We start from the raw sequence: 13,277 nt of genomic DNA, 5'->3' as shown, positions 1-13,277 counted from the left end.
CCCAAAAATAAACCCAGGTATATATAGTAAAGTACTATTGGACAAGGGAGCCAAGAATACTCAATGAGGAAAAGATGGCCTCTTCAACATGGTGCTGGGCAAACTGAATAGTCACAGGCAGAAGAATGAAACGGAACCCCTCTCCTATACCACTCACAAAAACTAAGTCTAAATGGATTAAAAACTTAAACGTAAGACCTAAAATCATAAAACTCCTAGAAGAAAACACAGCAAAAAGTTTCATGACATTGTTCTTCTCAATAATTTCTTGGACAGGACATCAAAAGTATAAGCAACAAAAGCAAAAATAAACAGGTGGGACTATGTCAAACTAAAAAGCTTCTGCACAGCAAAAGAAACAATCAACAAAATGAAAAGGCAACCAAGAAATGGGAGAAGATATTTGCAAACCACCTATCTGATGATAAGGGGCTTATATCCAAAATATATAAGGGACTCATAGAACTCAACAGCAAAAAACAAGTAATCCAATTAAAAAATGGGCAGAGGTGGGGTACCTGGGTGGCTCAGTTGGTTAAGCGTCCAACTTTGGCTCAGGTCACGATCTCATGGTTTGTGAGTTCAAGCCCAGCATCAGGCTCTGTGCTGACAGCTCAGAGCCTGGAGCCTGCTTCAGATTCTGTGTCTCCCTCTCTCTCTGCCCCTCCTCCACTCACACCCTGTCTCTTTCTCAAAAATAAACAGAAAAAAATTTTTTAAATGGGCAGAGGAACTGAGTATACATTTTTCCAAAGACATACAAATAGCCAACAGGTACACGAAAAGATGCTCAACATCACTGATCCCCAAGGAAATGCAAGTCAAAACCGCAATGAGATTTCACCTCACACCTGTTAGCATGGCTACCGCCAAAAAGATAAAAGATGAGGTGCTTGGGTGGCTCAGCCCATTCAGCATCCAACTCTCGATTTCAGCTTGGGTCACGATCCCAGGGTCATAAGGATCAAGGCCCAGGTCAGGCGCTGCACTGAGAATGGAGTCTGCTTGGGATTTTCTCTCCCTCTGCCCTTCTCTCCTGCTTGTACTCTGAAAGACAAGGAACGGAACGGAACGGAACGGAAAGGAAAGGAAAGGAAAGGAAAGGAAAGGAAAGGAAAGGAAAGGAAAGGAAAGGAAAGGAAGAAAGAGAAAGAAATGTTTGCAAGGATGTGGACAAAAGGGAACCCTTGCTCACTGTGGGTGGCAATGTAAATTGGTGCAGCCACTCTAGAAAACAGCATGGACATTCCTCAAAAAATTAGAAATATTAAGTAGCATATGACCCAGCAATCCCATTTCTGGGTATATATCTAGAGGAAATGAAATCACTATCTCACGGAGATCTCTGCATCCTCATGTTCAATGCAGCACTGATGAAAACAACCGAAGTATCCACTGACAGATGAATGAATAATGAAAATCTCTCTCTCTCTCTCTCTCTCTCTCTATCTCTCTCTCTCTCTCTCTCTCTCTCTCTCTCTCTCACACACACACACACACACACACACACACACACACAGAAATATTCAGCCATAAAAAAGAAAGAAGTCTTGCCATTTGTGACAATATATATGGACCTTGAGGGCATTCTGCTAAGTGATGTAAGTCAGACAGAGAAGGACAATTCTGTGGCATATCCTAAGTGGAATCTAAAAAAACCAAACGCCTAGAAACAGAGTAGATTGCTAGGGGCTGAAGAGGGACGTGAAAGTAGTCAAAAGGTAAAGGTACCATTATAAGATAATACGTTCTAGGGTCACAGCATGATGACTGTCATTAACTACACTGTATTGTACACCTGACAGCTGCTAGGAGAGCACATCTTTAAAGAAATGTTAAGTATGTGAGATGATGGATTTGTTAACTACCCTTATCATAGTGATTGTTTTGCAATGCATACATGTATCAAATATCAGATCATCATGGTATGTATCTTAAACTTACACAATGTTATAACCCAATTATATCTCAATAAAGCTGAGGGGGAAAAGAAAGAAAAGTCAGGGCAGCTGGGACGCTGAGCACCCGATGGTGAAGTTAGAAGGTGCACTGCAGACAGACTGAAGATTTTCTCCATCACAAAAGAGTCAACCGAAGGTTTCAGGCCTTGGAGTTACACTCTACACAGACATGGTGACCACAGTGTCAATGAGAATGTAGAACACTGGAGTCACCTTTAGAGGAGCAGAAAACAATGCTTCCAAGTTGGGAGCCTAAGAGGGATGACCTCTAGGGGTACTTGTGACTTGGGGAAAGAACTGATATCAAAATGACTTTAATGCCCTAATGCCCAAATACAATCCTGTTACTCCCTTGTTTGAAACCCCACAGCCCCACTGCACTGAGAACACCCAAACCCTCAGTGGACCCATGAGGCCCAAACACACAGCTGCCTCTTCTTCCCCTCTCTCCCTCATTCGCTCTTGCTCAGCCCCTGGGCCTTCTCTGTGCCCCTTGAACTTACCAAACCTGTTCCCGTTTCCAGACCAGGGTACCTTCAGGCTACTGACTAGACCTCTCTTCTCCCAGGTCTCCCCATGGCTCTTTCTCATGCTTTGTCACCCCCTTGGAGGGCTCTCCTGGCTTCACCTGGAGGTGTGACCCCACACGCTACCCCTTTCACCAGTTTTATTCTCCTCCTGGGCAAATGTGCTCATTTCACAGTTCTGGTGTACGTTCCCCACCCCCCTGCCGTCAACTACATGCAAGCTTCGGAGGGCAGGGGTCATGTCTGTCGTCTGTGGCATCTGGAGCCACGCCACACCTAGAGCAGACCCTCAAAGGTCATTTGTGCAACTAAAGCATGAATGAAAAAGGAGGCTCCCACTAGGGCAGTGTGGCCTCAGAACATCCTCGCTGTCACCTTCAGTGTTTCTACTCCACCCAGCAGCTTAGGACTCACACATCAGAAACTCAGAAGCCAGAAGGCGAAAAGAACAAGTTGGGCTAAGGATACGTTGATGATTTATATCATAAACCTCACAAGGTGTAGTCTAGGAGCTAAGAGCACATGATCAAGAGTGGCCTGGGTGCTGGGTGCAGGTCCCTGCTCCTCCCCTTCCTAGCCCTGTAGCCTAAGGCACAGCCCCCATTTATGAGGAACTTAAGGGATGGCATTCCATCCCTTCAGATGTCTCATGAGGGACACAGCAGGCTGCCTCTCTCTAGGCACAGGAGCTGCCTCCCTGGGAGCCCCCATGCAGACCAGTGCAGGGGAGGTGGGTAAAGGAGAAGCACCATCTTACCCACGAGCTGCTCCCTTCTCCTCATCGCTCTCGTACTCGGCGAGGACCAGCTCCTCGTCCCCACATTCCAGCTGCTCTAGGGGCTCGGTCCCTGTTCCTTCTGCTAGCATCTCCCTGCTGAGGTGGAGGAGACGCTCCATTTCTTCTTCTTCCCGTCTCTGTGTAAGAGCATTACAAGTGGGACAGAGGAATCTCAGTACGGGTGCCCCTGCCCCCTTGATGGAGTCAGCCTCGAAGTGGCTACCACCAAGGACAACACACATGCCATTTCCACAGGCCTCGCTGTCCTACTGGTATCTACACCCCAGGCATCAATACCTCAGCTCAAGCTGCCAGCTTCCGGGTGATGAGGGGGGGTCAGGGCAAGAATACTGAGGTCCTGACCACTCATCCAAAGGAGCAACTCCGTGAGGCCCCACGCAGTGGGACAGTGCCCGTACACCATCCCTGACACTCCGAGAGGACACTCACCATGCGCTTGGCTGCATACTTGAGCTGTGCATTGTGACGGATCTGCTGCAGGTGCTCTTCTCGCTTCTTCCGCCTGACCTGCTCCTCCTACAGGGTAAAGGAGCCACACGGGAAACTCCCGCAGGAAGCCCAAACCAGGCCCTCCTTAAAGAGTTGGGGCTCGGCCTCGTGCCTCTTCACACAGGGCGGTTCTCCCTTCCATGGGCAACTCTCAAGGGTGCAGCAGCATCCCTGACCCTCACTGGGTCCCAGCCCTATTGCTCACTGCAGGTCTACACACTCCCTCCCGAAGCCACGGACTCTCAATCAAATTCATTCCCTGAATGGAGTTTGCAGCCACTGAACCATGTTGCCAATGGCAACAGTGAGGTTCTTTTTCCAGGTGGGTAATGAATGGAACTGCCAATCCCTGGTCTAGAGAAGGCCCACTGACATCAGCTTTAAAAAGACAGAAAGCGGGATGCCTGGGTGGCTCAGTTAGTTGAGTGTCCAACTCTTGGTTTCAGCGCAGATCATGATCTCATGGTTCAAGAGTTCAAGCCTCGTGTCGGGCTCCGTGCTGACAGCGCAGAGCCTGCTTGGGATTCTCTCCTCCTCCTTCTCTCTCTGCCCCTCCCCCATTCTCCCTCTCTCAAAAATAAACAAAGAAGCTTTAAAAAGACAGCAAGCAAGAAAAAAAAATAAATAAAAATAAAAAATAAAAATAAAAAATAAAAAGACAGCAAGGGCACAGTACCACTGGCTCAAGAAGGCACTGCAAAGGAGAAGGACACACTCATCAACCCCAAATTACCACCCAAACACTGTTTCCTGGATCATTCTCACCTCCCATCACCCTAGGGCTCACCTTCAGCCGGTCCACCAGGTCCCTTTCTTCTTTCTTCTGCACAAACTGAGTCACCCAGTCAGGCTCTCCGGCAGGCCTCAGGGTGTCTGGGGTCTCTTTGAAGGAGGATGAAAGAAATGGGGGCTGATCCTTCCTATCACTTAAGGGGACAGTTCCAGTTTCAAGGAGACGTGCTTCTTCTTGATGTTTCTTCTGTTCAAAGTCACGGAGCCAGGAAAGGGCCCCACAAATCAGACTTAAAGATTTTCCCTACAGGAAGAAAAAGGTCTTCAGGAAAAGAGAACAAAAATTAAAGCTTTCCAGATGATGTTTCCCATTTTAATAAAGCCTTCAGGGAAGGTCTACCTTTAATTACTAGAAGGTAGTTTAAGACTGAGCTGGGAAAGGGCAGGAAGGGAATTAGCAAAAGGATAGCCAAGGAAAATATGAAAAAGGAAGAAATGAAAATGAAATTCATGGTTTAATTATACAGCTCACTGTTCCTAAAATAATTTAATGTGGCTTATCAGGTTACATATAAATATCACAAGTTAACAAAATTAGAAGGTGAAGAATTTGGAGCACCTGAGTGGCTCAGTAGGTTAAGCGTCAGACTTCCGCTTGGGTCATGATCTCACGGTTCATGAGTTCAAGCCCCACATGGGGCTCTGTGCTGACAGCTCGGAGCCTGCTTGGGATTCTCCCTTTCTCTCTGCCCCTCCCTCACTTGTACTCTCGCTCTGTCTCTCTCTCTCAAAAATAAACATTAAAAAATTAAAAAAAAAAAAAAAAAAAAAAAAGGCGAAGAAGTAGATAAATAGCCCCCAAAAAGAATTTAGGCCAAATAATATATAGCTTGAAATCCTATATCCTCACTAAGGGGGAGCCACCTTGGGCTCTCCACTTTAATACAGCCCCATGAGTCCTGGTCTCCAAAACACTTTAAAAGCAAACGAATTGCTCTGGAAAACACAATTCTTTACTTAAAGACCAGAATTTTCCCTGTGGGTTGAATTGGGACCCTCCGCCCAAACTCTTGTGTTAAGTCCTAACCCTGAGTGTCTCAGAATGTGAACTTATTTGGAAATAGGGTCACTCCAGATGTATTTAGTTAAGATCAGGGCCCTGATCCAGTAAGACTGGTGTCCTTACAGAAAGGGGAAATTGGGACACCAAGGCATGCCCAGAGGGAAAGCGATGTGATAAAACACAGGGGGGCAGGCCAGAACAGTCTCTTCTTTCTCACCCTCAGAGAGACCCACCCCTGCCCACACTGTGATTCTGCATTTCTGGCCTCCAGAACTGTGAAGAGTAAGTTTCTATTACTGAAACCCCCAGCCTGTGAAACTCTGTTACGGCAGGGGGAGCACTAACACAGTCCTTCTGGGAGGCCGCTGACATGGGTTTCTTAAGGCTGCTTCTTCTGGTGTCCAAAGGGCAGTTCAGTTCAGGCGAGTCTCTACAGGAACCTACACGTTCCAGCCAGGCAGTCAGCTCTCCGAGCCTGCTTAAACTAGGAGGTCCCAGAGTATCCAGAGGGGTTCTGAACCTAATTTGGGCTTAAACGAACTATAGGTAAAATGCACAGGTGTTCAGAGCTGGGGAAAGAGCAGAGCACAGTGGCTAAGGCTCCAGAGTCTAGGCTGCTGGCCAAACACTGGCTCCTCCACTCACCAGCTGTGACCTGAGGCTAACCTTTCTAGGCTTCTTTGCTCCACACGTACAAACATGGGAAGTTGGGGGGAAAAAAAAAAAGGTGGGGAGGGGGATAGTAATAGTACCTTCCTCAGAGAACTGCTGCAAGCATTAAGTTCCTACCCATAAAGGTTAATACCTACAGGGGCACCTGGGTGGCTCAGTGGCTTAAGCATCCGACTCCAGCTCAGGTCATGATCTCACAGGTTAAGCCCCGCATTGGGCTCTGTGCTGACACCTCAGAGCCTGAAGGCTGCTTCAGATTCTGTGTCTCCCTCTTTCTGCCTCTCCCCTGATTGCGCTCTGTCTCTCCCTCTCTCTCAAAGATAAATAACATGAAACATAACATCTCAAAGATAAATAAACATGAAAAAAAATTTTTTTGAAAAAAAAAGGTTAATACCTACACTAGGATTAGAACAATACGTGGTACATAAGTAAGCAGCTGGAGATTTTTTTTATGCTATTATTAAGTAATAATAATACAATTATTACTGTCCTAGATTAAGAACCTATTTCATCAATTCTTGAAAGGCCCTATGATAGAATGGCACTTCTAACATATCTATGGAAAAGCCCCATGTATACCATTTCTCTCAGCTTTTGAGAAATACTGAGTGGCAGAGACTTCCAGACAGCACTCCCCAGCAGAACCTGGAGAGCAGCCATTCTGTATTGCCAGTAAAATGGGGAGCTACTGCCTTTAGCCATCACCTGGCTAGCAGCAGGTGAGACATCCCCCTGTAACAATGGCCCAGGGCCAGACACCTGGTTAGAGAGCCAGCACTCTCCACTTCAAAGTGAGCTGAGGAAGTTCCTAAGGGGAAGGTCAAAGTTATCCTCCAGAAACAACTGTGAATACACTCTAACACAAAGAGAAAGGAGAACTAAGGTCCTGCAATTCTATACCTTCTAATAAGACAGCAAAAGTATTAATCGGAAAATGTTAAAAGGATGTATGACCAAATGCTTGCCTCAGTTATGAAATAAATCTAATAAAGTACCCACAATATACCTAGCTTTGAACAATGTTATTTCCTGGGGTACCATCCAAGATATCACAGTCATAAAATACATGCCAAGATAAGTAAATTCATTCATTCTAAACACCCACATTGTAGCAAGTGCTGGGCTTGATGCTGGGAAGCAGCTCCCTAAAAATCCCCACAGGCACAAACTTAACGCAGGACCTGCAGGGCATCACAGTTCTCTGCGAAGCATGGACTCCAGGTTTTAGAGTGCCCAAAATTGCAATGTTACACAAGGCACAGGGGGCACAAGGTCAGAAGGTCAGCACAACGTGGTGGAGTCATGAAAGGCTAAAAAGGTGACATGTCCAAGTTTAGTAGGCATCATGAGGACCCAAGTGGGGAGGTGGCCACCCAGGGCAGAGGCCCAGCAGGTGAGGCCTGGCATGTAACAACATGGCGACAGGAGAAAGAGCTTACCAAGTGAGATGCAGACAGGCTCAGAATGTGATGGTAGCTGAAGACACAACAAAGATATGAGGCCCTGGAATCAGAAACATCAAAGACAAAGGGCTGAGAAGAGGAAGAGGATGTACGGAATGGGCAGAGGGCTGAGATGGGGACCTGAAGCCTTCAGATTAAACAGGGCAGAATAAATACATGCTCTTCTGTGTTCTTTTCTGAAACACACTAAATTTACACCAAAGGAAGAAGAGGCTTAAACCCCACAGAAAGAAAGTGGAAGAAGGGAGGGTAACAAGTTTTAGGAGAGATGAAAAGCAGAGAACTGGACGTGACAGAGTAAAGGACTGTAAGCCTAAGTGCCTGCAGAGATCTTCTCTGCAAAAGATAGGATGTGCACCCTCTGGAGGAGCTAAGCCAGGAGGGCCCCAGAGACAGCAGGTCGAGTGAAGGGTGGAGAAGAGAGTTGAAATCAAACCAGGACACTAAGCAAAAAACCATGCACCCGAAGCCACTTCCCCAGGACACCCTCGAGAATACTAACCATCAGTCTAGGACTAGAAGGCAAGAGTTTAGAGGAGACTTCTCTGGAAAAACTGGATGGCTCAAGAGAAATCACACAGACACTGATCACTGGAGGCCCCAAAAGAGAGGCCAGTTCAGTGGTCCACAGCCAGCTTGCACCACAGGCCTGTCCATCAGCCCTGTGGTAGCTTTTTCTTGAACACCAATAGAAGACAACCAAAGATCACCAGACAGTTGAGGAAAGCCTCTCAACAAAACACAGAACCAAAACTGGGGGAGGGAGGAGGCTGCATGACAAGATGATACAGGGGGGGACAAAAATTCAAAATACTGCTATAATTGATATCCTCACAAAGATATTATTTCCATGAAACAAAAACAGGATGCTATTTTTAAAAATCAAAGAATAAGAAAAGTTCTTGAATATTAAGGCTACGATAATAAAAATAAACTGAATAGAAAGACTGGACAGCAAAGTCAAAGAAATCTTAAGCAGAATTTAAAGCAAAAAGAAAACAAAACAAAACCCAACCAGGATGCCCAAAGAGATGGGCAATTAGAAGAAAACATAATTACAGAATTAACCAGCAAGTCCAAAACTCAAAGAATGGGAGTACCAGGAAGATTATCAGATGTGAGAAAATGTCTCAGAATGGAAAGATAGAAGCCTCCAGGTGGAAAGAGCCCACCAAGTGGCCAACACAAGGAACTGAACACACACATCTGACCCATCAACATGAGATTTCAGAATACAAAAGATAGAGGAGATCTTGAAAACTTTGGAGGATGAGGTGGGTCAGGTCACCACCAAGAACTGGGGTGCAGGTTGCAATGGACTTCTTAGTAGCCACAATGGAAACTAGAGAGGAAAGGGAGTAGTTGTGAGGGAAAAGTGTTCTGCAGCTAGAATTATATACCCAACCAAACTATCAGTATCAATCAAGAGAAAGGCAGATTAATACCCTTTCAGCAAGTCTCAAAATCTTACCTCCCATACAACCCTTCAGGAATGTTCTCTACCAAAACAAAGAAGATAACGAATCCAGGAAACAAGAGACTCAAACACAGAAAAAACTTAAGAATACGCACAACATGGATGAATCCCCAAAATATTATGCTGGCTGAGCATAAGAAGCTGGTCACAAAAGAGTACTTATGATATGATGCCATTTTCAAGAAATTTTAGAAAGTTAAAACTCATCTACAGAGATGGTAAATGATCACTGACTACCTGAGGCTGGGGCGGGATGTGAGGGGAGGAACAGCAGCCAGGGGTACAACAAACTTTCTGGGCTGGTGGAAATGTTTGGCATTTTCATTGTGGCAGTGGCTATATGGGGGTTTCCATCTGTCAACACTCACTGAACTTGTGGACTTACAAGGCGTGCATTTTATTGTATGTCAATTATACTTCATAATGTTGCTTTTTTTTTTTTATTCTTAAGGAGAGATGGGAAATCTTAGTACAATAGTTGTGAAGCAGATCGTAAGAACAAATGGGAGAATTTCAAGAAGGAAGTCTGCAGGGTAAAATGGAATTGGTAATTACTATAGACTGAATTATATTGCCCCCAAATTCATGTTGAAGCCCTAATCTCCCATGTGACTGTATTGGAGAAAAGGCCTTCAAGGAGTCCTAAGGACAGAGCCCTGATCCTATAGAACTGGTCTACTTATAAAAGGGGAGAGACACCAAAGATCTCTCTACCACGTGAGGACACAACAAGAAGGAGGCCCTCACAAGCCAGGAAGAGTTTCCACCAGAAGCTAGAGGCTGCCCAAACCTTGATCTTGTACTTCCCAGCCTCCTGAACTGTGAAAAATAAATTTCTGTCATCTGAGCCACCCAATCTGTGGTATTTTGTTATGGCAGCTGAGGAGCCAGACTAAGCAGTAATTTTATGTATGGAATGTCCTACGGAGGCCACTGGATGGTGTGAAAGAAAGTGGTGTAGGCATATTAGCTAGACACACTTTAAAAGGCAATTAACAACCCTGGGAAAATAAAAATTATTCAAGACGAAAACCCATAATCAGAGCATACCGGCTTAGGAGAGGCTAACACTTTCCATCTAACTACAACGGGAGGATGGGGCGAGGGAAGGAAAAGAAATGGTAAGAAAGCTGCATCTTAGCTCTCACAAGAGGAAGGTACAATGATTAAATCCATAAATCAAGAAATAGCACAAAGCTTACAATTTCAAATGTGCTATGCAAGTATATTTCTTGGTAAACAGTTAAAAGAATTATAAGTACCTGCCCAAAGAACCAAGTTTAATACATTTAACTTTTTAAATGACATGCATTATTTTTGACTCATGTTTTGGGATCACTTTACACAAAAGGAGAGGGATATGTTCACCACCACCAACTGTTGCAGAATGGTCAAATAAGGACTCGAAACACCCAAGTCTATTTACCAGGAAGCCTCTGCTAATACTAAGAAACACCTCAGTGGACTGGTAGTGGACTGCTGCACTGTGTTAAGAACCTCCCGTGGGTCGAAAATGCCGAGCTCCACCGGATGACAGAGACATGGAGGACGGCCTCCAGGAGGTCGCGGCCTCACTGGGGGACCTTCACATCAATGCAGGCATCTCACCATCACACGGTGCTTTCTGAGCGGGAGGCAAGAGGCTGGGACTGCTTGCCATAGCCCTAATCCTCCTCAAGGCCACCCTCTGATAAATCCCTCTCTCATTCCAGTCCCAGAAGGAAAAACTCAGGGCCCTTTGATGGGAACCCTCAGCACTTAGTAACCTCGTTGCTAAAGACTAAACCGATAGGTTTAATCTGTGAAAAAGCCAAACTAATTTGTTTCTCAACATCAAAGCAGTTGTGTACCCAGAACAATCTGGAAAGTTTTAGTGCTACAGGTCTTGGTTTCTACTGGCATTCAAATTCTTTAGCCTAATTGTTCTCAGATTCTGGGGCTGTGTTTATTTATTTATTTTTTAAGTAGGCTTCACGCCCAGCACAGAGCCCAACACGGCTCAGCCAAACCCATGACCCCGAGACCAAGACCTGAGCTAAAATCAAGAGTCAGAGGCTCAACTGACTGAGCCACCCAGGTGCCCTTCTGTTTAACATTTTAATACAGGAAGTGACTATTACTCAGAAAGATAAACTGAGAGAACTACTTTGCCTGACGTCAAACCATGAAAATCTCTGCCTAGACTAACAAGCATGCTAGGTGGCCTCTGCAGTGTCGGAATCAGGGGTCTCTCAGGACACTTCTTAGCCCCTGATGATGCATACTTACAGTGCCAGTTGGACTCTCAAATATTCCAATCTTGCCAGCGTCCAACACCCGATAGAGCTCAGCCATGAAGTCTTTCTGGATGGAATAGGGTGTGAAGGGAAAAGGGAAATGGATGCCACCATCTTCCTGGGTTTTATTAGCCATGGTCCTAGGGGGAAAAAATAAACCTGGAAGTACTGGCTTGAAATCTAGAACAGTTCCTAAGAGCAGTTTCAATACTAGTTATGGAATTTCTCCTTAGGTTATACACTTTTTTGCCAGCAGAGACCACGTTCTCTCCATTCCAGGTATCGTCACGAAGCCATACCCAAATCATGTAATCCACTTGGTGACATTTATCAGAAATGGTTACACAGAAAGCAGCCTAGCAAAGCCCCTGAACAGAAACTGCCCTGCCATTTTACCTGGGATTATTTCGCTTTTTAGACATCCTTCTAATGCCTCCAGGAAAAGTGCACAGACTTCCTCTCAGAGACCTGTGCCCCTGATGTCAAGGATGTCACTCCTGGCTACCTCTGCAGGATGGTTCTCTCACATCTCCACAGTGCAGCCTTCGCCTGGCACAGCTGCCTCACTGAAGCCTGCTGGGAAGATCTGGAAGATCATGACGCACAGGCAGAGAATTACTAGTACGTCCTTTCCGAGACACAGGTTCACGTATACATACATATTTCACAGGTATCTTTAATGTGCTTCTTAGTTCGTCCTAGCCTCCACTTCCAGCATAAACCAGAGCCTCCTCCTAAAACTTCTCCAGCTTTAAGAAATAAAGAGTTTTCTGTCTGGTTGCAGGCTGGGAGAAGCTCTCTTCACAGGGACTAAGACCTGGTTGCCAGAGCTTCCAATACTGAGACCACAGCATTTCTTGTTCCTTGCCAGGCCAAGGTCTAAGAACTCTGCGCCTCCTTTTTCCCTCCTCTTCTGAACCAAATTTCTCTGAGATAGCTTCTCCATACCCTTTCTTCCTTCATTACCATTTGGAGGACTGACTCTTCCATCCTGGTTCCCACTCTCTTTTTGGAAGTCACTGCTCCAAACTATTGGGCAGGCCCATCTCTTCTAAATACAAATAATTATCAATCTGAAATCCACTTGCTATGTAACTGGCCTCAATAAGACTAACGACAGTGTCCATACATTTATGAAAGAAGGGTAGTTGCCATGATGTTCTTCCAGTTTAGGGACACCTAAAATGACTACAGAGGTGAAAGAACTACAAGAAAGGTGACTCTGGGGGCACCTGAGTGGCTCAGTTAAGCGTCTGACTCGGTTTCAGCTCAGGTTATTATCTCACGGTTTGTGAGACAGAACCCCACACGGGGCTCTGCACTGACGGTGTGGAGCCTGCTTGGGATTCTCCGTCTCCTCTCTCTCCCTGCCCCTCCCCCACTTATGCATGCTCTCTCTCTCAAAATAAGTAAATAAACTTAAAAAAAAAGGGGGGTGACTTTTAAAAACTAGGACAAGTCAATACTGAGAGGGAGGCATGTAATCAAAAAACCATTCAGATCAGAATAAAAGAGGAAGGTATCTAACAAATTTTGATCAGTTCACAGGCCTTTTTACTACTATTATCTCAGTTAACCTGTACCACACTCTAAGGATACAGTTGCTGGATACTAATGCTTACAGAAATTAGTTTTCAAAGGCACAGCTAATAAGAGGAAAACCAGGGATCCAAACCAAGATCCATATGGCTCTTTTAGTAAGATTCGTCTGGCAAAAGATAACTAGCATAAGTAAAAGGGAGATCTACTGAAAATATACATATTGAGAAATTAAAAATTGAGACAACGTGCCAAAACCTAGAACCTAAGGCACTA

At 45.3% G+C, this 13,277-nt stretch overlaps 1 protein-coding gene across 4 annotated transcripts in view; it reads right to left on the bottom strand.

Moving 5' to 3' along the window:
• The window catches only part of DDX11 (DEAD/H-box helicase 11), a 40,385-nt gene that overhangs the window by 24,393 nt on the left and 2,715 nt on the right, over nt 1-13,277 (bottom strand). For all 4 annotated transcript variants that reach the window (XR_008419504.1, XR_002084541.2, XM_019464876.2 and 1 more), the window contains exons 2-6: nt 11,859-12,048; nt 11,455-11,602; nt 4,564-4,812; nt 3,717-3,803; nt 3,246-3,403 (exon numbers count right to left, since the gene is read on the bottom strand). Coding sequence is in view for 2 of the 4 variants with exons in the window: in XM_019464876.2 (XP_019320421.2) it covers nt 3,246-3,403; nt 3,717-3,803; nt 4,564-4,812; nt 11,455-11,602; nt 11,859-11,884 (668 nt within the window). In the remaining 2 variants the exon portion in view is untranslated. The remainder of the gene's footprint in view (nt 1-3,245; nt 3,404-3,716; nt 3,804-4,563; nt 4,813-11,454; nt 11,603-11,858; nt 12,049-13,277) is intronic.

This window comes from Panthera pardus, unplaced genomic scaffold (assembly GCF_024362965.1).
Source record: "Panthera pardus isolate Hobbes unplaced genomic scaffold, ASM2436296v1 HiC_scaffold_6, whole genome shotgun sequence".
In the NCBI taxonomy this organism is placed as follows: domain Eukaryota; kingdom Metazoa; phylum Chordata; class Mammalia; order Carnivora; family Felidae; genus Panthera; species Panthera pardus.
This window is presented reverse-complemented; position numbering and strand designations above follow the sequence as displayed.